The following is a 23,421-nucleotide window of genomic DNA, read 5'->3' as shown; positions in this document are numbered from 1 at the left end:
AGTAGGTGCTCAATCAATGTACTGAGCTGAGTACTGAGTTGAACTACATACATAGGATGGATTATTATTACAGAAGAGACCCAGAGAAGGGAGGGGGCCCCCAAGGTCATCTGGGAAGAAACCTTTGGTTGTGCCCATGGCTTTTATCCTCTCTCTGGCTAGCCCCTGCTCCCACCCCCACTCCGGTCTCTCCTCTCCTTCCTGACTCTGGTAAGGAGCCCTCAAAACACCTTACATCCTCTGTGCACCCCCAGACCCTATACCCCTCTAATGTGGGAACATAAAGAGTCAAATATTGTCAAGGCACAGAGATGGCAGGCAAATTCTCCATGGTCACACAGCACGTCATGGCAAGAGAGGGGGCTGGCACCAGGGTGGTCTCTGCCTCCCAATTCCTTCTTCAACTTTGGGCTCTCTCATACCCCCACTCACCAGCATTCCCTCCTCCTCTGCGACTGGGAAATATGAATGGTTGAGTCCCTGGATGGGTTAATGAGTGTCTGGCAGCCAGACGGGCACAAAGACAGACCCAATGAATTTGTTTTTGTGACTAGCTCATTGCAGCTGCCCTGGCCCATGTGCCCGCCCAATGCTGCATCCTCAGCTACCCACCCCCCACCCCAGCCTGCCCATCGCCCCTTGCCTGCCTTTGTCAATATCTCGAAGTGGCAGGCGAAAATCCCCTTCAATGGAAACCTCTGCCGAACATTGGGAGAATCTTTTATTTTACCCTCCCTATTTATTTATTCTCCCCCTCCCTCCCGCCTGCAGCTCCCGGAGGAAGCGATTAGATTAACCGCAGCAGAGGAGGCCAAGAAAAGACGAACAAAAGCTCCCGCATTCCGGGGCCAGCCGGGCAGAATGGAGGATTTTCAGGCGGAGAATGTGGCCTGCGGAAGGTGGAATGTGGAATTGAGTGGGTTGAATGGAGGCCGGTTCCAGCAGAGGATTCTACCAGCTCAGGACACAAAAGCTGCCAGCCTGGGCCTCCTCCGAAAAGCTGCTAACACCTGCTCCCTTTTCGGAGTCCACAATGGAGAAGTTAAACTTCAGCCACCGCCTCCTGGATCCCAAAGGCTCCCAGTCATGGGGTGCAGCTACCTGGGAATTGCAGAGACACGAGGGGACAGCTGAAGGGTCTCTCGGCCCAGAGCTGTGAGTGGGGGGCTCCAGCTGACCTAGGAGACTGCGGCCTCGGGGCAGGGCTTTGCAGCTGCGGCCTCGACTTCCACATCCAGAAAATGGGATGGTGTTTGTGCCCATCTCGCAGGGAGTTAGAGTCACACCTAAGACTTACGTGGAGTGAGTGTCTCCAAATGTAGCTGACAACTGGGGCTCCCTCCTTGCCCCCACCTCTGCGCTGCTGAGGTTTGCAGACAGAGCCTTCTTTGCAGGGGAGGGGCACTCTGGGGCATGGCGAGCAGTCGTGGCCACCACAGATTGTCCCCAGACACCGCCCGGGGTCAGGGCCCTGGGTAAGAACTGTGGCCTTAGGTCGTTAGTATTAATTCTTAGAAGTGACTCTGCCAGGTCAAAGGGTCTGTTCATGGTTTTAAAACTGATAGATGTTGTCAGCTGGGCCTCTGGATGGCAAAATCACCAAGTTGTAGGCCTGACTCCCCCCATAAATGGTCTTCCCCAGGGGGTCCCTCCTTGGCGCCCAACCTCCCCCTCACATCCCTCCTGTGCCTGGGCTAGCGCCTCTGTTCTAGGGGTAGAAGGGGCCACATAATGTGACATGGACTTGCCAGAGGTGTGTGGGTGAGGAGGGCATGGGACTGAGGGGCTGGCCTTCCCTCCTCTCAGGGGATCCTTTTACTAGTGGGGAGGGGAGGGGCTGAAGCAGCAAGAGCAGGGAAGTCCCTGTTGGGACCCTGCAAATGGTGTGCTTCAGGGAAAGGGACTGATGTCTCTAGAACCATGGGGCCCCTAGTACCTCTCACCCCAATTCATTCATTCATTCATTCATTCATTCATTCAGTACCAACATCCCTTCCTCAATGCCTTACTAGTCTGGGCTTTCGGGAAACAGTGATAACCAAGACCGAGCACAGTCCTCTCAGAGCTCACAGACCAAGTGGGGAGCTGGAAGTGTGACCAGGCAGTTCCAACATGGATCTGTATGCAGCAATAGTGGGAGTTGCACAGGCAGCTGAAGGAGCCCCCAGAGCCAGCTTGGATGTCAGGAGAGGCCACTTCCCAGCTGAGTCTAGAAAAGCCAAGGAGGGCTAGTTGGGCAAACTGGAGGGCGGGGCGTCTGAATGGGGGGGCAGGATGGGCAGGCTGGGATTAGGAGCAGGGAGATCAGGGAGGAGGCAGAGGCTGGGGTTCAGACGGGGGGCAGGCAAACACTTGGGTGACCCCAAAATAGGAGCTAGTTTGGGGGCGATGCTGAGGCCGACCCCGAGGTCCTGCTGGGTCTGGTTCCCTGACAGGGGTCCCTCCGGGTCCGGGTGCGGGGCGGCAAAGGCAGTAAACAGCAGTCGGGAAACCATGCAAATGGGTCCTGAGCGAGCTGACAGCCCAAGTGACGGGCCTGTATTAGCTCGAGAGCCGCGTGGGTTTAAAATAGCATCGTAGCGGCAACAAAAGCAATTTGCCTTCTGAATTTTCATTCTGAACGGATGATCTGCTTTTAATCAAGCAAGGCGTCCCAAAATGCTCTTAATTACCCCGAGTCAAGGGCTCAGCAGTAATTTTGATGTCGACTTTCGGGCAGGCGTGATTAGGTTTTCACAAAACAGGTTCTGGGAAGTGCGGCCAGCGGAGAAGGATGTTGGGGTGAAGTCGGACATGGGTGCCCCAATTTGGAACCAGCTGGCAGTGGGTGACCAGCTGCAGCCCAGGCAGGGAGACCAATCCTGGGCTTGACTGTGTGACCTTGGGCAAGTCCTACCATTTTTGGAGTCTAGTTTCCAATCTGAAAATTTCAGAGACTGATGATGAGTGCATGGCGAGGATGAAATAAGAGAGCATCTAGTCACACAGCTTATTCATTTACTCATTCAGTCATTCAACTAACATTGAGTACCTACTGCGTGCCAGACTCTGTTTTAGGCAGTGGAAACTCAGCAGGACCAAGCCCAGCAAAGCCCGGCCTCCAGGTCTACAGAAGAGACAGTCATGAAACAATGAACTCACCTCTTTCCACTGATTCTGAAATGAGCAATTTTTATGTTTGAACATCTTTGAAATTAGGATGTGTCTCCTTCACCTGGGTCGTGATTTAATTGACAGGCCTGATTTCTTCCTTAGCAGGACATAAAATAAAAATGGGGGGGGTGCTCTCTGGTGGCACAGGGATTAAAATCTCAGTGCAATGAAGCTATCACCAGCCACTGTGGCACGAGTTTGATCCGCAGTCAGGGAGCTACCCACATGGCGCAGCAGACCTCTCCTGTCTCGCCCGCTGCTCCCCTCCGCAGTGTATTTCGGTCCGTCTGCCTGTTCTGCTCCCCATTCTGTCTCTGGTAAATCCTCTCACCCCCTCACCTCTGGCCTACACCCCAGTTCTTGTATACATAATTAAATAAAAATAAATCTTTAAAAAATAAAAATGGCTCTCCTATTTGATGGTATCTCAGAGTCCAATATAGTTGTGTGTCACTTGGCGACGTTCTGGTCAAGCATGGCAGCATATACAACGGTTCCCAACAGGCCTGGGTGTGTAAAGGCTGTACCTCTAGGTTTGTAATCATGGTAAATCATGTCAGCAGGACATCACGATCTCCTAACAAAGGAGTTCTCAGTTCGTGCCCGTCCTTAAGTGACACAAGTTTGTCACGAGGATGTGGCTGGTGTGTTCGAAGTGAGAGCGCTGTGGAGGGAAGAAGCACCAGACAGTGCTTCTAAAAGACTTGACAGCCCACAGCACCCAGAGGGTCGGGGCAGTGGAGACACAGCAGGTCCTGGAATAACATTGTTTTGTTCTAAAATTGATGAGAGAAGAGACAAATCGGTTCCTGGTTGGGGCCACTGGATGGAAATGGTATGTTCTCCCCTTCTGAGAGGGTTTTCTCCAGATGCTCCAGTTTCCCCCACATCCCAGAGATACACACGTGAAGCTCCATGGTTGTCTCCACTGTCCAGTCAGGATAAGCGAGGGGGCATGTGACAGAAGAGCATCAAGCCTGGGTTGTCCTCTGAGCTGCCCCCTGAGGCTCTGAACTTGAAATAAGGGGTTTGGAAAAGTGAATGAATGAATGAATACAAATGATCGTTGATGATGAGAAGAGCTCTGAGTATTTAGAAGTTTGGTGATATTCTGGAACCAGAACTATGCTGGAGAAACGTCAGTCTTGTTTATATCAATTAGCTAGGGTAAAATTGCTTTTGTTCTGTGTTATTTCCCCTAAAGTCACAGTTTCTAAGAACCTGGCGATGATGTGGCGTGAGGACTGACTGGCTTTCTCATTCTCAGAACTGTGGGTTAGCTGGGCTCGGTTGCAGTCTGTGAATTGTGTTCACATCTGATCCAGGTGTTTCTCATCTTCTTCGGATTAGTGGGTACTCAATGCATATTTGCTTCGGGGGCTAAAAGGGGCTCAAGAGGGTAAGCAAAGCATGCATCCTCGGGGCCCGGGTTCGGGATCAGCACTCTTACTTTCCTCATATTGTCTTGGCCAAAGTAAGTCCCATGGCTGGGCTGATATCATCGGGGCAAGGAAGTATATTCCTCCCATAGAGTTTGGGGGAGAGAATGACATTTGTTGAAAAATAATCTCTCATATCCTAGAAAATGGATGAAGATCAGGAAATATTTCGTGAGAATGTTATTTTTGTCACCACACACAAGCCATAAACATATGCACAGGTTATAAGTGGATTCGGACTTCAGGCATGGCTGGATCCAGGAGCTCATTTCTCTCTGTGTCTCTGTTCTGCTTTTTCTGCATTTTGCTATTCTCAGGCTCCATATCGAGGCTCTAACAAGAAGTCTGCCCCAGCTCTAACCTCATCTAGTTCCAGGTTTGAATGCAGCAGGAAGAGTCTGCATTATGATGCTCCCATTTCAGGTGTCAAATCCCTCAGACAGCATGCGACAAAGAAACAGCAACCTTCATCACTTGACTGACAGGTGAAATGAGCAAATTATAGCCTTCTTTTTCTGCCTCTCCTTTCACACTCCCGGTCACACTGAGCAGCTCATCTTCTGCAAAACAGGCTCTCCTTTCCACAGGATCCTCTTGCCCAGCCTTTGCGCATGCATTACCTGCCACCTTGCCTTTCCCAAGGGTGATTGGATTATACAGTGCAGTATCACAGGCTCCCAGAGGACTGGGTCAGAGTTCTTGGTACGGATTCCTGATCCTGCAGTCCCTTCTCAGATCTGCCCACAAGTGCATTTGCTTGAACCAAAGTCGGTCAGACCCGGAACGTGAGCCTCTTGACTGAGGTCAGAAAAACAGGGCAGCAGCCAGCACGGAGTTGGTTTAATTGATTTGCTCTTAATTGGCTGTCTTCCCAGATGGACCTGAGAAGAGGGAGCAGGGCAGAATCAGTAGCATGCCTTGGACACATGCTGAGCATTTCCCCCTCCCCAGTGTGGGGGAAGAAAAAGCTGAATCCCCCAGCACCCATGGCCAGGGGTGAGGGAGAGCCGAGAGCACTGTGCTAGGAGCCCAGCAGCTTGGGTTCAAATCCTCACTTGGCTGACCTCTGACCTACTTTGACCTTAGCTAAGTCAAGTAACCTTGCTTGCCTCAGTTTCCCCATCTGTATAAACAGAGGAAGGCAATAGCACCTAACGTGGAGAGCTGTTGCAAGGAGTTAATACATGAACATCAGGGAGTGGGAGACTCTCAAAGGGTCAGAAAATCAAAATTTCTGACCGTGAAATGTTGTATGAGAGCAGCAGTAAATGATATGTAAATGAATGGGTGTGACTGTGTGCTAATAAAACTACTGCTAGATACTAACATTTGAACTTTCTTCTCATTTTTGCATGTCCCTAATATTATTCTTTGATTTTTTATTAAAAAATGTAAAAAACAGGTATTGTACAGTATGTGATCCCCAATGCTGTCTAAAGCCCTGATGTGTCTAAAGCATTGACTTAGAAAGTGCTCAACAAATAGTCCTGTTGTTGTTGTAAATCTCAAGGTCATTTGTGGGATCACAGAGTCAGGGCAGAGGACACCAAACATCCATTTTATAAATGAGGCTGCTCTTCTTCCTTAGCCATGTCACTTGGCTTCACTCTTTGAGCCTCAGTTTCCCCATCTGCACAATGGGTGTGGCATCACCTACCTCAGAGGCAAAGTGACTGCTTGTCCCTTTGCCGGCTGCTGTGCCAGGCGTGCATGTCTCTCATCTCTCCTCCAGGCCTCCCAGCCTCTGCCCTCGCTGGTCCCCCCACTTCATACCCCATCCCACCCACTGCGCTGGCTCATCCTTGGGGGTCAGTACAGGCGCTTCCTTTCCTAACCCCCAGGGTGAATCGAGGACCTTCTCTGGGCTCCCCTAGTGTCCTGAGCACCCCTTCCCCCCACCACAGCAGATGGTCACCAGACCAAGAGGACTCGGGGCTGGCTCTTTTCCAGGTAGAAGGAAGGAAGAAAATAAGGCACCAAAAATATGTGTGGAATTTAAAGTCTTTCTCCTTCCCTCCCTTTCAATTCCAAACTCTCTAACCTTCAGCTCTCTCTCTCTCTCTCTGTCCCTTGTCCCCTCCTAGAATCCCCGCAGGGTCCGCAGTCACTGCACATTCTCTCTCCTTTTGCTACCTGGGGCTCTCAAGTTTCCTGCCTGCCCTTGTGGGGGCACTTGTGAGCTGCTTCTAGCCAACAGAAATGGCCGAGGATGTCACTTCTGTGGTCTTGTCGCTCTATATAAGATTTTGTCTTGCAAGCAGACCTGCACTGTTTTCCTGTCTTACCAGTAAGCAGTCATGTTGGGACAATCCTCAGAAGGAGTGGCTCCAGAAGCTGACAGCAACATGCAGCTGTTAGTTAGCAAGAATCCAGGGAGCTCAGGCTTCTAGTCCTGGGAAAGGGACACTGCCTACAAGCTGAGGGAGCTTTGAGCCAGATCATTCCCCAGCTGAGCCCCTAATGAGACCACTGCCCAGTGACATTAAAACTGCAGCCCCCACGACAGACCCCGAGGCAGGACGCCCACTAAGTCATGCTTGGATGCCCAACCTGCAGGACTGTGAGATAGTAAATGTGTTATTTGGAACCACCGGGCTTGGTGGTGCTCGGTTACCAATAGCTGCTGACACACCTCCATTAGCCATTGTCATATGTTGGCTCAGAGAAGGCATCAATTACACTGAAGAAAGAAAGTTCTCTTCAATCCCCATCAGTTCTTCTAAGGCCAATATAGTAGCTGCTAGCTACACATGGCTATTTAAATTAAATTAATTAAAATTAAGTAAAATTTAGTTGAAAGCAGGGTCTCAAAGAGATATTTGTACATCCATGCTCATAGCAGCATCATTCAAAATAGCCAAAAGGTGGCAGCCACCCAAGTGTCCAGAAATGGCTGAATGGCCGTCCATCCACACAACGGAATATTATTCAGTCTTTAAAAGAAAGGAAATTCTAGGGCCTCCCCAGTGGCGCAGCAGGTTGAGCACAGCGCTGTGAAGCTTTTCGCAGCCTCTGCAGCTCGGGTTCGATTCCCGGCCGGCTGCAGAGCAACCCACATGGCGCGGCAAACCTCTCCTGTCTCGCCCGCTGCTCCCCTCAGCAGTGCTTTTGGTCTGTCTGCCTGTTCTGCTCCCCGCTCTGTCTCATGTGAATCCTCTCAGTCCCCATGCCTGTGGCTTGTAACCCAGTTCTTGTATAAATAGAAATGAATCTTTAAAAAAAAAAATGAAAGAAAAGGAAGGAAATTCTGACACAGGTCACAGCGTGGATGGGCCTGGAGGACACAATGGTCAGTGAAATAAGCCAGACACAGAAGGACAAATCCTGTGTGACCCATCAGGAGGGCCCCAGAGGAGCCACATCCTAGAGACAGGAGGTAGAAGGTGGGTGCCAGGGGCTGGGGGAGAGAAGGGGCCTTAGCATTTAATGGGGACAGGGTTCCAGTTTGGGAAGATGAGAGTGTTCTGGAGCTGGAGGGCGGGAACAGTTGCACAACAGTGTCAGCGTGATTAATGCCCCTGAGCTGTGCACTTAAACATGGTGAAGATGGTGAATTTTAAGTTATGTGTATTTTCCACATTTAGAAAAAATAAATGAAAAAGTTAAGTGAATTTGAAATGCAACTCCACCATTGTCGGACACATTTCACAGCTCAGAAGTCACAGCTCCTGGGAACTCCCAGGTGGGGCAGGGAAGAGATAGACCATTTCGACCATTGCAGGAAGTCGGAAAGCACCTTGGGAAAGAAAAGAGGGCTCTGGTGCCTCTTCCAAGGGCTAATTGTCCTTTTAAAGAGCAAGGATCCACCAACTCATAGCTTGGGGCTCCAACAGGGAGAATTAATAACTTATTTTCAATATGGATTTTCCAATTGTTCTTCCATGGCCAGCAGAGGGCACCCTTGAGACCTGAGTCTGTGTTGTGTGTGTGTGTGTGTGTGTATGGGGGAGCAGGACTTCTGCCTCCAGTCCCCCAGGGCTGCCCCTTCCTTCAAGGTCAAAGACCAAGTCCTTCCCACAGCCCACAGCCCCTGCACGATTGGACACCATCTCTGACCTGCCCTCACCTCCACCCTTTTGCCCTCCCTGCCGCCTGCCACCTCACCTACCCCTGGGGCCGCCTCTCAGCCCCTCCAACACACAGGCACCATCTTGCCACAGGGCCTTTGCAGGTGCTGTGCCCGCTGCTGGGGAGCTGCTCCTTCAGAGAGTGACAAGGCTCCCCCCTCTCTCACTTCTTTGTTTTTTTTCCCCCTCAAACGTCTCCATGGTGAAACCCTCATTTCAACCAAATTAAAAATTGCAACCCCCACCTCATACCCAGAGTGTACAGCCATGTCTTACTCTTCCTTCCAGACAAGAGCCCACAGCTCAACATCTGGGAAGCCCTGAACAGTGCTCCTGGCTTGGGGGTCTAGAAGGCCCCAGCCTGCCCATGACCTTGTCCTCAGCCTGGCCTGTGCCCAGATCGCTCTGCCCCCTCCCCTCCGGGAACTCAGAAATTCGCCCGGCGCACAGATGCCAGACGGGAAAATTAATTGGGCCTTGCTAGTACTGCTCTCTCCGCTCCCCGTCAATAACAGCCGTAAAGCGGGATTTATGCGGCGCGCTGGCTCGGGACCGAAGCTGGGAGGAGGGGCAACGTTCTAGAAAAGCCAGTCCCTCGCGGTGGAAGCAGGCGGCCACTGGGACTCCGGGAGCAGCGCCGCCTTCCTGCAACCTTTCCAGAGGTCGAGCCTCTCCGGGTTCGGCGTTCCGGGAGGAAGGAAGATGTTCTTCCTCGCCTACTGCTTGATCAGGGATCCTTTGCCTAATTATAGCCCACATTTGCAAGCTCCTACAGTTGTGCCAAGCCCTGTCCCAAATGTTTTTTGAACATTAACATTTTAAACTGAAAAGTAAGGGATTATTTTTTAGATCTATTTTAACAACAGGGAAACTGGCACAGACAGGTTAAGCAACTTGCTTTAGGCTGCACAGCTGTCACACTCATCCGTGACCTGGGGACTTATGGGGTCTAGGATGGAACAGGGACGTTGTGGGCAGTAGGAGACGGTATGCTGGTCAGCTGGGGGATGCCAAGAGTGCACTGTCCCCATCACCACCGTGACCAGGGAACTTCTCAGCTGTGCACCTCCTTCTGGGGTCCACACGGACTTAACCGAGGGACACGAACCGAAGCAGGAGCTGTTAAAAGGAACCAGCGTGAAACCTTTGCCTATGCTGAGCCTTTGGGCTGTTTCCTTTCCTCCCTTGTCCCTCTGGGCAGGGACGCTTCCAGGCATCCCTGGAGAAGGCAAGTAGGATGAAGGTCCAAATTCTGACTCTGCTGTTTGACCCTGGGGAAGTGTGTTTCCCTCTCTGGGCCTCAGTGTCCTCATCTGAAAAGTGGGGGTATCATAGTGGAATTGTGGGGGCAGACAAGCAGGCACAGAGCTGTGCTCGCGGCCCCCATCAGTGCTCAGCAAGCAGCTGCTGTTTTACTTTATTCTTACTGTTTTTATGTCCCCCTCCAACTGTAGAGAGATGAGGTCTCTGTGTCTCTTTCTGGATTCCTTTCCACGCTCTCCAGACCAAACCCAGCGGCCTGTCTCTCCTGCAGGCATTGCGGGGACGGTTTTGATGGACATGTTTTTTGCTTGGAAAAAAGCTGGAGGAATTGTATTTTGCCAAAAGTGTCAGCTGAAGGGAAAATATTTCCCACATCTCTGGCGAGTGTTGATGTGAAGAGCCAGCACATTGGTGGGGCCTGGAGGGCTCCGTAATTCAGGGGCCAGTTACCCCTACCCCAGTCAGACACCTTTCTGGCCTCCAGCCCCGCTCAAGCCCAGCTCTCTGTGCCCTCCTGCCCCTGGCTTATATAATCTATTAAATAATCTCTCACACATTCTCCCTCGGACCCCCTCTTCTTTTTCTCGCCCCTCAATAAGTTTGGAGTGAGTAAATGACCTTGGACTTGTGATTGAAAACTGAGGCATTGCCTGGAAAAGGGGATGAACAGGAGGAGAAATCTAGAAAGAGGGCACAGCTCATGCAAAGGCCCTGGGGTGCGGGGTTTATGCCGGACCTGGCCTGGCTTGTTGGATGAACATTGAGGGAGCCAGGTTACTGGAGCAGAGTGAGTCAAGGGGAGCAGAGTGAGTGAGGGGTGAGGTGGTGACCGCAGGGAGGGGATGCAGACAGGTCATGCAGAGCCTGTGCGTCACTGGATTTTGTTTTTTTTTAATTTAAGAGGCTCTAGGGAAATCTGCCTAGGCAGCATTTAGGAGGAGGGGCAGAGGCCCAAAGGCCAAACGAGAGCCCTGGACAGCCTCCCTGGCTTGAGAGCATGATGAGGGGGAAGGAACACCGAACACTCACTTTCTTACCTGGAGGGACACTGGAATGTATCAACAGCATCTGCTGAATTTCAAAATAAACCCAATTCAGCCTCTGCCCTTGTTTTAAAGCAACAGAGAGACATGTTGGATCACCTTTTGGGCTTTGAAGTACAGATAGCAAAACTATCATAAGCCCACCACCAGGGGGCAGGTAGCACTTGCTATTTGCATAAAGGAAAGCTATGCAGCCATGATAAAGGATGAGGCCAGCTACAAGAGCAGAAGCAGACTGATGCCCATGATATATGAATGAGGGTATGAGAAATCTGCAGACCAATGACACGGCAAAGAAAATTCTGAAGCAATTGCACCAGAATATCAAGGAGGGAACCCGAGGCAAAGAGATGGCAGCAGAGGTTTTATTCCAGTCATGAGTCACTTAATGATGGGGATATGTTCTGAGAAATGTGTCATTAGGCGATTGCATCACTGTGCAAATATCATGTAGTGTAATGACAACCTAGATGGTACAGTGCACCTCACACCTAGGCTGTATAGTAGGGTCTCCTGGGACATCGACCTATGTGCAGTTTATCATTGATCAAAACATTGTTAAGTGATGTATGGCTGTATTTTGTTTTATTTTGGGGGGGGAGTTTACATAACCAAAAGTTAATCATAACACAAAATTAACGAATTGGTCATATTGAGTGTATTTTCTATGTGTACCACTTTTCTCTAGTTCCATAACACTTTCAGCATTTTCCCCCAAGCAATAATCCCTGGATGTTATTGATTTTTAAATTTTAAAATAGTTTTTATTGTGATTAAGTACATAGACCCCTCACTAGCTCCCAGCAGCCCCAGTGTTCCTTGGCTTGTGGCAGCTTCCCTTCAATCTCTGTCTTTACCATGACGAGGCTGTCTGTATCCTTACCTGGCGGGAGCACAGGGAGGTATCACCGTCTGTGGCCACATCACATGGCCATCTATGTCCTCTCCTTAAATGGATACCAGGGACTGGATTTAGGACCCACCCTAAATTCAGGATGATTTCATCTCAAGATTCTTAACTAATTACATATGCAAGGAAGCTCTTTCCAAATAAGGTTGCATTCTGTGGTTCTGGGTGGACATGAATGGGGGGTTATTCACCCCACTATACCAGTAAAGTAGCATATTTGCAGGTTAGAAGGATTAGGATGAGGACACCTGTTGGGGGATACTATTCTGCCCGGGCCACTGTCCATCCTATTGTGTCCCTCCCCTGCTCAAATCCTTCCTATGTCTCCTCTTCACCTTAGAGTAAAACTAGAACTCCCCACTGCTGCCCAGGTCTGTCCTCCCTGCAGCAGCCACCAGAGGGCACCAGTGAACACCCAGAACAGGTCCTGTCACTTTGTCCCTACAGTCTTCCAGGGCTCCCAGCATCCACTCCCTCTCACTTTTCTCCTTATCGCTCTTCCAACACAGTCTGGGCACTGTCTTGTCTTCAGACATTTGCACATACTGTTATAGGACAGGGAGAGGGGCAGTCCAAACCCCGCAAACCTGCCTATTCTAAATGGGTTCTGCCATCCGCCGCATCAACACAAAACACATGAGACTTTAATGGGAAGGAACTTTAATAAAACTAGGAAACAATACAGGTAAGGCAAAGAGTCTAGTTTCTAAATGAAGCACCCAAAGTTACCCATCCCCTCGTGGGTAAAACTCCATCCATATGGGATCGGCCCAGAACAAGGCCCCAAAGCCTGCTACAAGTCTAAAGCATCTTCCAGTGGGGACCCACAGAAAAGGGTCACAAACAACCGGACAAGCCCGGAAGGAAAAGAGCAAAATCAACATCAAGATAAAAGCTGCCATGGTCACCTCCCCACGGGTCTCACCCACATCTGTGTCACCCAGTCCACGACCAAAAGACAAGCACAGTTTCTTTACGTGTCTCTAGGCTTCATGCGCCTCCTCTAGGTCTCCTTCTGGCTCCATCCTGCTCCTTCCTTCCTCAGTCTCCTCTTCTGCTTCTCCTCTTCCTGCTCAGCTCCACCCTCCCTTGGGTGGGGCAGGGAACCTCCCTCTTTCCTGGGGACCACCCTGTTACAATACTATTCCCTCAGCCTGGAATGCTGAGCCCATCTCAGTCACGTGTCGTTTGCAGCCCCCAGCCTGGCATGACGGGACTGAGTTGTATGCCTGAGCAATGGAGGGAGGGGCAGGGGGAGAATTTCTTTCCATCTCAGAGGCTCAGTTTCCACATCTGTCTAATGAGATCTCTATCTGTCCACCTTTGGGGTCATTGAGAGTCTCTAGCTGTCCCCCACAGCTGCAGAAACCCATGGCCAGCTGGACTCTGGCACAGTCAGAGCCTGGCTATCGCACCCTGAGTTCATCATTCAGACCCAGCATGGGAGGTGACAGCCCTGCAGATGCCACTGACTCAGGCTGTAACATCAGGGCCCAGACGCTGTCACATTTGGTAAATTGCAGGCAGGAGCAATAGTGGCTCTTGTAGCTGCAGTGCCAAGGACAGACAGGGAAGTCAGTGAGAAAACCTGGGGTCCCTCTTGAGACCCAAAGCTAGACCTGGAAGTGGATCCTGGGAGTGCTCCCTGTCCTCTGGGCCTCAGGTTCCGCATTAGCAAAAAGAAGAGACACTGAAATTATAGATTCTCTGAGTTCCTTTGTTTACATCCTGAGTTGAGTCCCTGGCCAAACCTTTATGTGACTTTGAGCTTCCATATGTAAAGTGCAAAGATGAAAGAAGAAATAGGTGTGAGCCTGGGGTGCTATTAACTATCCATCTTGTTCACTGCCCATCTCAGGCCCCAAGAGGGGGCCTGGGCTCAGCAAGCACTAATAATAACCCCTTGCTGATAACTAAGTTGACGGGGCACCCACTGTGTACCTGGCCCCACACTGAGAACTTTGTAAGGGTTTTAGATCTAATTCAGGCCTCATAGAAGCCCACGGTATGGGATACTATTATTATCACCATCTTACAGACGGGGAAATCGGGAGGTGAAGGCAGGGTCACACTAGCAAGAGGTTGGGTCTCTCTGATCCCAAGTCTGCACTCAGAATAGCCTCAGGAAACATCTGTCTAATGAATAAATGAGTATTGATTGATCTTTTGGGAAGGGGCCGAGGGTTCTTGTCCACTTTCCATAATGACACAGGGGTCCTCAATTTCCCCCAGAACAAGGTCATGGCCCAGATGCCCTGCCACCTCCTCACCCTCCCAGCACAGCAGCCACCTTGCAAAATCAGCTACTGACGCAGATTCCCTCCATCAACCTCCAGGCTGAAGGCTCTCCTTTCTCCTAGAAATCCCTCTAGCAGGGGGAAGAATAAAAAAAAAAAAAAGACCAAAAAGAGAAAGGAGAAGAGGGAGCTCCCCATTTGTCCACTTGCATCTTCCTTTAAAGCAAAGCAAAAAAAAAATGTGTGTGCCAGCCTGCGGCCCAGGAGCACACGCGTGAGTGAGTGCACACACAGATCTATGAAATATTTAGGCAATGCCCAATGTGTTTATGGCCGTAATTAATCTTGTGTCTCGTTGGCGGAGTGCGGGACGTTAAGGAATTACTTCGGGTGACATGGGTGGGGTGCGGGCTGGTGAAGCCAGCTCTGTTCCCAGGATGGGGGAAGGCAAATGGGTTGGAGGAGGAGGATCCGGAGCAAGCTTGTGGCCCTGGATTCCATTCTGGAAGCTTCTTCTCAGATTTCCCTTACCCAGAATGCCTGGCCCCCACCCCATTATGGATGTGAAATCCCCCACCGCACACACAGCTTGCCCCCCACTGTCTCCCGGGCATCCTGTGTCCGGGGCTAAGTGGGTTTTTTGTGGTTATTCATTTTGTTTTTATAGCTTTATTGAGGTATAGTTTGCATACAATAAGCCACAAATATTTAAAGTGTAAGTTGGATGCGACACACACACACACACACACACACACACACACACACACACACCGGGACAGCCATCAGGACAGAGCACACCCATCACTCCCAATGGTTCCCCGTACTGCCCCACCCCGTTTCCAGGCAATCGCTGATTTGGGCTGCTTTCCCTAGGTAGCCCAGTCTCTCATGGCTGGTTTCTTCTGCTCAGCACAATGATTTTGAGGTTCATTTGTGCTGCGTGTGTCTGGGTGCTTCGCCCCCTTTCACGGCTGAGGAATGTCCCTGGTGTCTGTGGAACGCGCTTGCTAATTTGTTTACTTGATGGACAGTGCGTGCTCCCAGTTAGGGGGTGTCAGGAACATAGCCGGGGCTGGTCTGTACGGACGCGTGCTCTGGTTTATCTGGGGTAAATACAGCAGGCCCTTGAATAACATCAGCTCGTTCAGTGTCATCTTATTATAATGTTGATGAGAAAAAGGCAGCCCAGCCATGTTGACTGAAACGTTATTCGAGGAGCTCACTCCATCAGGCATCCTTTTGCTTAAGGCTGTCGTTTCCAACCATCGATGGGTGACATGAAATGAGGACTGACTGTACCCAGGAGTGGAATTGCTGGTCATGTGGTAGGTAGGAATTCATTTTTTAAGAAACTAGGACTAAGCATTTGAAATGTGTTGAAAATGCATTGAAATGCTGGACATGCTCATTTTGTTGTGTGGGTGAGACAACTCAGACAAGAAGGGGAAGTTGAGGCTAGGGAGCGGCTGCAAGTGGCAGAGCTGGGACTTGAACCCAGGGCTGTCAGAACCCGGCACCCCCCATGGCCGGCACCGTGCTGAGCTGGGATGGAAGCACGCGGCACATTCCGCGTCTCTCCTTCCCAACCGGCAGTGAGCAACAGATTCTTTATGATACCCCCTGAGGCTGGTGTCCAGCAAGTGCTCAATAAATGCACAGATGCCCCAGATGCCAGATGAGACCTTCAAGTCGGGCTGTAAATGAGATCTCCCTCTTCCCCAACCTGAGACCTGCAGGGGCTCCCCAGTGCCTTAGGATAAAGCTGAAACTCCACCTCGCAACCTGCAGCCTCATTTGAGTATCAGCCCTCCTCCTCCTGCTCCAGACGCAGGCCCCCTTGCTCTTTGGAGAATCCCCAATATGGGCCTGTAGGGTAAATGACGATGGTCAGGCTTTTGTGCCGCTGGCCTCTATCACCTGTGGCCTTGAATGCAGAAGGGCTTGGGAGTGTGGGTGGCGGACACGCACCTGATGGTGGACCCTGGAGTGTGGTGTGGGCATGCGTAAGTGTGCGCACCTGAGCCTGGAGGCCGGGGCCATAAGGGCGGCGTCACACAAAGCATGGCTACGGCGGAGCGGCTATGAGAGCACGAGACCCAAGAGAACGCCAGAGAGAGCCCAAAGGGAGAAATGTACAGATTTGTCTGGGGCTGGGAGGCCTGCCAGCCTCCCGGCCCCTCGGCTTCCCTACCTTGCCGTTCTGTGGGCTTGCCCCACAACAGTTGGCACAGAAGAGCATTAAAGCCTGAAAACGCTGCTAAGGGCTCCGGGTCGCTCCTTTATCTATCTGTCCAAATTGACAGAGAAACTGCCCCGTGCTTGCTGGCTCTGGTGGGCCACAGGGCCTTTGCACCTGCCATTTCAGGGATGCGCGACTCCTGACTTGCACGTGAGTGGCTTCTCTTCTTCCCTTGGGTCACAACTCAAGAGTCACATGACCCTGCACAACACATATATAGGGTGGTACCACAACCTCCACTAACAGCCTAGGTGTGCAAAGGGCTGTCCCAGCTGGGCTGTGTCATTACACTATGCCATTTACACAACAGCAAAATGGCCTGAACACATTTCTCAGAACATGTCCCCATCGTCAGGGGATGTGTGGCCATACTGTGTGCTCAGCATTGCTCTCAACTCAATTAACTTTAACTACTCTGTGCGTTAGGGATGACCATTATCTTCACTTTACAGATAAAGAGAGACACAGAACAATACTGCCAGGAAGCCGCTGAGAGGCAGTGGTAAGTGTTTATGGTCTGCCACACCCATTGGGGCGGGGTCTGACACCTCCCGCTGTGCACCTGGTCCCAGCACACCACACGACTCAGCAAATTGGGTAATCACTCCTGTTTTTGCAGTTGAAGGGCTGAAGTCCCAGGGGGAGGTGACCCTGCTTTGGCAGGGCTGGTGCAAAGCTGCCTGGTGTTCATATCATCCCCAGAGCCACCACCCGGGGCCCCCTGAACTGTGAGCCCCGGAGCCTCCGGGTGGCCTCGGCGGGCGCTGGCTCAGACGGTGAACAGATGCTCGCTATTTTAAACCCACTGTTTAACTCATTAAGACAGCTGTTTCCCATCCCCAAAGTCGGCGGAATTAGAATTAAATTCATTCCAGAATTAAACACACACATACACACACGCATACTCCGCCACCATTTGGAGGCAAAACTTGTTAGCATTTAGGCAAGCTGTGCCTTTGAGCCTGGGGATAAGGCGCTGCTTCCGCCTGACAAGTTACATCACGGCCCCGTGGCTGCCACTCTGGCCAGTGACCACAGTGCCCGAGGGCCCCGATGCTCCCTGGGCCCAGGCCTAGCCACTGGAGTCCAGCTGCCAAGAGGACACCCCTGGATTTCCCCCGGCCCCTTCAGGCAGTGCTCAGTGTCTGCCCTTGAACTGGGGATGGCAGCCCCGCTTCTACCCACCTCTCGCCGCAGAGCAGAATCTCCCCTCTCTCCCCTCCTCTCCCCTCCTCTTTCATGTCCAAATGCTCGGGACTCCTTGGCGATACTATTCCCAGACAGCTTTGCTCCACCCCTACTGCTACTGCACTGGTCCAAGCCTCTGTCACCCCCAGCCTGGGTGCTTGCCCAGCCTGCCTCCCTAAGCTCTCAGCTTCAACCCCAACAAACTGTTTTTCCTCAGCAGCCAGAGGGATTTTCCTAGAGCTTCAATCAGATGGTGTCACTCTCTTGCTTAAAACCTTCCTGTGCAGGACTGTTCCATAACATCTTCTGCCATGACAGGAATGTTCTAGATCTGTGCTGCCAACACAATCACCCCCATGTGGCTACGGAGCACTTGAAATGTGTTGAGCGTGGTGGACCTGAATTTTTCATTTTACTTCATTTTAATGAATTGGAACAAGCATGTGTGTGTAGCTGCAGCTGGACTGGTCAGCGAGCTCTAAGGGCTCTGCGGCTGACCTCCCTTGGCCTAGCCAGACCCTCGGGACCCTCGCGCTTCCCGCATCTGCCCCCTGGCATCCTAGCCTGAGTTGGCTCTCACCCAAGTAAGGCAAGGAGCATCACAGAATTCATGCTACTCCCCAGTGGCCCCCCACCTGTGACCGGCCCTCCAGTGGGAGGACAGTGAAGTGCTCCCTGTGCACTGTTTCCCGGGGGTGTCCGTGGGGCTGAGCTCCAGCTCCCACCACAGACACCTGCAGTGGTTTCTCCTCTTCCTCTCTTACTTTCCACCCTCCTCCTAGGACTTTCTGGGCTGAGCTACCCTCTAAACGACTTGTACCCAATTCAAGCTTTGCTTTGTGCTTACAATAAAATGCAAGCAGTTTGTCGTGACTTAAAGGTCCTCCAGATTCAAGCCAGTTACCTCTTTGTTCCCTGCCGGGAACAGCAGGCACCCCGTATTCCAGCTCTGCATCAGACACGCACCCCCCACCTGCCACAGGGTGCATCCTTGCGCTCTCACTTTCTGGACCGCGGGTCTTCTCCTGCCCTGTCTCCTGCTGCCAACTTCATGTCTTGGTTGAAATGCCAAGTAGCCAGAGGAGACTCCCTGACACGTCCTCTTTGCTCAGAGCTCGCCCTCCTGTTCCTCCTCCTTCTTCCTCTTCTTCTTCCCCTTCTACTCCTCCTCCATCTTTTTAGTGCCTTAAATGTTTTTAAAAATATTTATTTTATTTATTTATGCACATAAGAACTGGGGTGTAGGCCAGAGATGCGGGGGGTTGAGAGGATTCACCAGAGACAGAGTGGGGAGCAGAACAGGTGGACTGACCGAAATACACTGCTGAGGGGAGCAGCGGGGAGACAGGAGGGGTCTGCTGCGCCAGGGATCCACTCAGGCTGCAGCAGTGACGTGTGGTAGCGCTGAGACTGACCCCCTATGCCACCAGGGAGGCCCCTCTTGTTCATTTGTTAGAATGTTTTCCTCCTCTGCTGTCCCAGATGGGCGTGGACTGGGTCTTGTCTTGGTCACTTCTCTGTCCCCCGTGCTCAGCCCAGGGGCTGGCACATAGCAGACGCTTCGCGAATATTTGATGAACAACTGCATAACACCAGGCTCTCGCCCCTTGCTTCATGTTTCTTTCTGTGTGTATCTGTGTCTCTCAAGGCCTTTGCTGGTCTCTGTCTTTCTCTGTGCTTCGCTCTTTCTCGCCCTCTCTCTCCATCCCCAGTCCTAGGCCTGGCCCACAGTAGACACCCAGGGTATTTGTCATCGTGCAGGCCAGAGACACATCTCTGTGGGCCTGGACAACCTGACGTGGAGGAGGGGAGAGCTGGGCTGATGGCCCACCAGGCCGGTGCTTACCTGCAGCACTGCCCCTTCCCTCTCAGCCTCTCAGCTTCCCCTTCTGTGAGGTGAGGGTGATTGTGCAGAATCCACAAACACTCTGGACCCTCCATCACCGGTTGAGCTTGGGACTGGACTTCTCCCTATTTCCCCAGGATAAAGCTGGCATGCAAAGAGGGGGACCATCACCCTCCAGCTAAGTTGGGGAGCCTGACCTCCCATTCCCAGTGTGGCCGGCAGTCTTGGCCAGGAGACGCATCACTCCAACATCTTCCTCTGCTGTCACGTGGGCCTCTCCCGCGTGCATCTGTCTCTTCTGTCTGTCATTGGCTGAAAGCAACTCTGGGAGGTATTAGACCAACTGAGAAAACCGAAAAATAAGTAGTCATCTGGCAAAGTGCAGTTGAGGAAAGAGAACTCTGTTCCTGGCGGAGGGAATAACATTTGCAAAGTTCTAGAGGTTGACAAATCATGATCCATTTGGAGCATTAACAAGCATTCAGGGTTTAGGGGCCTCCCTGCTGGCGCAAGGGGTTAAGTCTCAGCACTATGAAGCTAGGAGCTGCAGTCAGCAGGAATTCGATCCCCTGCCAGGGAGCTGGCCCACGTGGCGCAGCAGACCTCTCCTGACTGCCCGCTGCTCCCCTCAGCAGTGTATTTCAGCAGATCCACCTGTTCTGATCCCCACTCTGTCTCTGGTGAATCCTCTCACCTCCCTACCCATCCCTGCCCCCCGCACCTCACCCTACACCCCAGCTCTTGTATGCATAAATAAACAAATCTTTGAAAAATGCATTCAGGTTTTAGAGAACTGCAGGGGCTTGATCATGGGGATCATGTGTGAAAGGAGTGTGAATTCTCTCTGGGGAGCCATGGGAGTGTTTAGAGCGTGGGAGTGAACAGCGGATTGACATTACAGAAAATTCCTGGTTACCCTGTAGCGGTGAACTGGAAGCGTTTTGCGCTGGAGGCCTGTCTGTTCTGGGAGAAAGGTAAAATCAGACCCCGTGCTGAGCAAGTGTTGTGCATTATCTCGTTTAATTCCAACAGCACTAGTCCTATAAGTGTCTCATTGTTATATCCATTTTACCAGTGTGGAAACTGGGCTGCAGAGACGGTGATTTTCCTGGAGTCACAGCCTGGCAGAGCCAGGAGTCAAGACCTGAGAGTGGGAGATTTGGGGAGGCGAGGTGAGGAGGAAGTGAAGCTGATGCCCAAAGCTCTGGCCAAGGAAAAGAGCATAGTAGGAGCTCTGGCTGGAGAGGAAGCACTGAGGGGAGAGAGCAAAGCTGGTACAGGCCTGGAGGCCCACCAGGTGCTGCTGGCCCTGAATTTGGCCCTCCCTCCCCCGCCAAATCATGTCTGGTTAGACTTTGAAGACAAGAACTGAGATCGAAGTCATTAGAAAGAGCCAGGTGCAGGGAGACAGGTGTTCCAGGCAGTGGGCGCAGCCCATGCAAAGGTCCTGGGGCAGGACCAGGCCTGGCATGTTGGAGGAATGTTGGGGAGACCCTTGTCACTGGAGCAGAGTGAGGAGGGTGAGAGAGGGAGAAGGTATGAACTTGGGTTTTAAGAACTGACCTCATAGGGGAGAGGATCCACTGAATAAGTCCAGGACTTTCTGGGAGACCCAAAAGGGGGTAACATTGGTACCTTCCTGGGGGCGTCGCTGGGAAAGGACACTTCTAGAGTGAGCATTGGATCCATGTCATCAGCCCACTTTGTGGCACCCCCTGGGTCTTATTATATCCTAAGACCGGGGTGCTTTGAGCCTTCTGGAAGATTCCTTCCCAAGGTTGCTCAGAGACCCAGGAATTCTGTATCAGTCTCAGACCCCATGGAACTAGGGGTTCTGGGAGCAGGACGATGTCACAGAGGCTGGGGGCATCTAGAACCCTCGGGACTCTTTGCCCCAGCGTCATCTGCCAGCAAGGCCAGCTGGGTGGGTTTCCTCCTGAGACCAGCTTTCCGGGACACAATGCCCTGGGCGCTGCCAGCAGGGACTGCCTCTGCCTAGGCCTCCAGGCCCCAGCCACCCAGCTTACCTGCCTCTGAGCCCCCACTTGAGCTGACCTCTGTTCCCTCCCAGGCACAGCGCCTCTGGGAGGCCCTGGAGATGCCTGAAGGCCTCTGGCCTGCAGTCCCCAGCGGGACCTAGCTCCAACAACAGAAGGGAGGCTCCGCCATGAGGCAGCAGTGGCCAGCCCTGGCCCCGCGGGTGCTCAGGACCTCGCTGGTCTTGTTGGCGCTGCTGGTGCCCTCGCAGGCGGTGGTGCGGGCAGTGCTAGAGGGCAACTCCAGCTCAGTGGACTTTGCGGACATGCCTGCCCTGTTCGGGGCCCCTCTGTCCCCCCAGGGCGTGCGGGGCTACCTGATGGAGGCGAAGCCAGCCAACGCCTGTCACCCCATCGAGGGCCCGCGGCCGGGCAACGGCTCCCTGGGCGCCATCGTGCTGATCCGCCGCTATGACTGCACCTTCGACCTCAAGGTGCTCAACGCCCAGCGGGCCGGCTTCGAGGCGGCCATCGTGCACAACGTGCGCTCCGACGACCTGGTGCGTATGGCCCACGTGCACGAGGCCCTGCGGCGCCGCATCGCCATCCCCTCGGTGTTCGTGGGCGAGGCCGCCTCGCGGGACCTGCGGGTCATTTCACGCTGCGACAAGTCGGCCCAAGTCCTCCTGCTGCCCGACTACCCGCCCTGCCCCGAGCTGGACTGCCACCCTGTGCTGGCCATCTCCTGGGTCCTGGGCCGGGCCCTGGCCCTGGTCACCTCCTCCTTCTTCGTCCTGCGCCACCTCTGGAACTGGCTGTGGGCCTGGTGGGCCCGGGGGCTGGTTGCCAAGCCGCAGGCCTGCCAGCGGGCCCAGGTGCGCACCTTTACCCGGCGCAATGACCTGTGCGCCATCTGCCTGGACGAGTACGAGGAGGGCGACCAGCTCAAGATCCTGCCCTGCTCCCACACCTACCACTGCAGGTGCATCGACCCCTGGTTCTCCCAGGCTGTGCGGCGCTCCTGCCCTGTGTGCAAGCAGTCAGTGGCCGCCACAGAGGACGGCTCCGACTCCACGGTGGAAAGCTTCAGTGACGAGGAACCCCCCTTGCCCGGCCACCGGCCCCCCATCTGGGCCATCCAAGCCCGACTGCGCTCCCGCAGGCTGGAGCTGCTCGCCAGAGCCAGCCCGCACCGCCACTGCAGCACCGCATCCCTGGGCACCGTCGACGAGTCTGTGGAGAGGCCCCCGGAACCGCTCTGAGGCCCACAGCCCCTAGCTGGCCACGATCTGGGGTAGGGAGGGTGGACATGAGGAGTGTTTCTAGTCTGAAGAGAATAAAGTGGGTTTGAAAGTGGATTCTTGCCCTCCCTGCTCTGGGGTTGCCCCCCCCCGGCCTCTGGCACTTTGGGCCACTCATGTGCAGCATATCCCATTTGAGTCTAAGGCGGGCTCCCAGTTTCTGTGGGGGAGTGAAGAGATGGGGGCCGCTCTGCTCATGGTGTCTGCGGTGGCTGTGACGGGGCCCCCACCATTCCTGGGTACTCAGGCTGCTGACTGATCCTGCTGTGCTCATTCGTTATTCACTTAAACTATTTTTTAAAATAAACTTTTACATTGGAGTAATTTTAGATTTACAGAAAAGTTGCAAAGGTGCTAGGGAGAGCTCTCATCTCTCTCCCCGTCACCCCGTCCTGTCCCCCGAGGGTGATGTAACATGCACGCCTTATGTAAGTTGCGATGAACTGCACTCAAGATTGTGCTTGAGCTTCCCTAGTACTCCTCCTCTGCATCGTGGAAACTGTCAAACATTCAAGTAGAGAGAACAGAAAAACGACCTTCCCCCAACAGGCACCCACTGCTCAGATTTAACAATGATTTACTTGGATACAACCCTCTCCCCCACCCCTTCTTATTTTGGAGCAAACCCCAAATGGTTTTCCATCTGTAAATATTTTAGTTTGTGTCTCTAAAGCACTGGTCTCAGCTGGGGTGAGGCTTTTGTCCCTACGGGTCAGAGGGTGATGTCCAGGGACATTTGTGGGCCTCACCACTGGGGGG

At 52.7% G+C, this 23,421-nt stretch overlaps 2 protein-coding genes across 2 annotated transcripts in view; both read left to right on the top strand.

The window, feature by feature from the left end:
* The window catches only part of TINCR (TINCR ubiquitin domain containing), a gene marked incomplete at both ends in the record, with an annotated part of 63,046 nt that extends 41,521 nt beyond the window's left edge, over positions 1 to 21,525 (top strand). The window contains one exon of the mRNA XM_084248643.1: positions 21,457 to 21,525. Within this exon, the coding sequence (XP_084104769.1) occupies positions 21,457 to 21,525 (69 nt within the window). The remainder of the gene's footprint in view (positions 1 to 21,456) is intronic.
* ZNRF4 (zinc and ring finger 4) lies at positions 21,432 to 22,623 on the top strand (the record flags this gene model as incomplete). The annotated part of the gene is made up of 1 exon (XM_084248642.1): positions 21,432 to 22,623. The coding sequence occupies exon 1, from the start codon at positions 21,553 to 21,555 to the stop codon at positions 22,621 to 22,623; it is 1,071 nt and encodes a 356-aa protein (XP_084104768.1). The 5' UTR covers positions 21,432 to 21,552.
* Between the last annotated feature and the right edge of the window lie 798 nt (positions 22,624 to 23,421).

Source organism: Talpa europaea (genome assembly GCF_964194135.1).
Source record: "Talpa europaea genome assembly, chromosome: 12".
NCBI lineage: Eukaryota > Metazoa > Chordata > Mammalia > Eulipotyphla > Talpidae > Talpa > Talpa europaea.
Note: the sequence above shows the minus strand (reverse complement) of the source record. Positions and strands in the feature narration are given on the sequence as shown.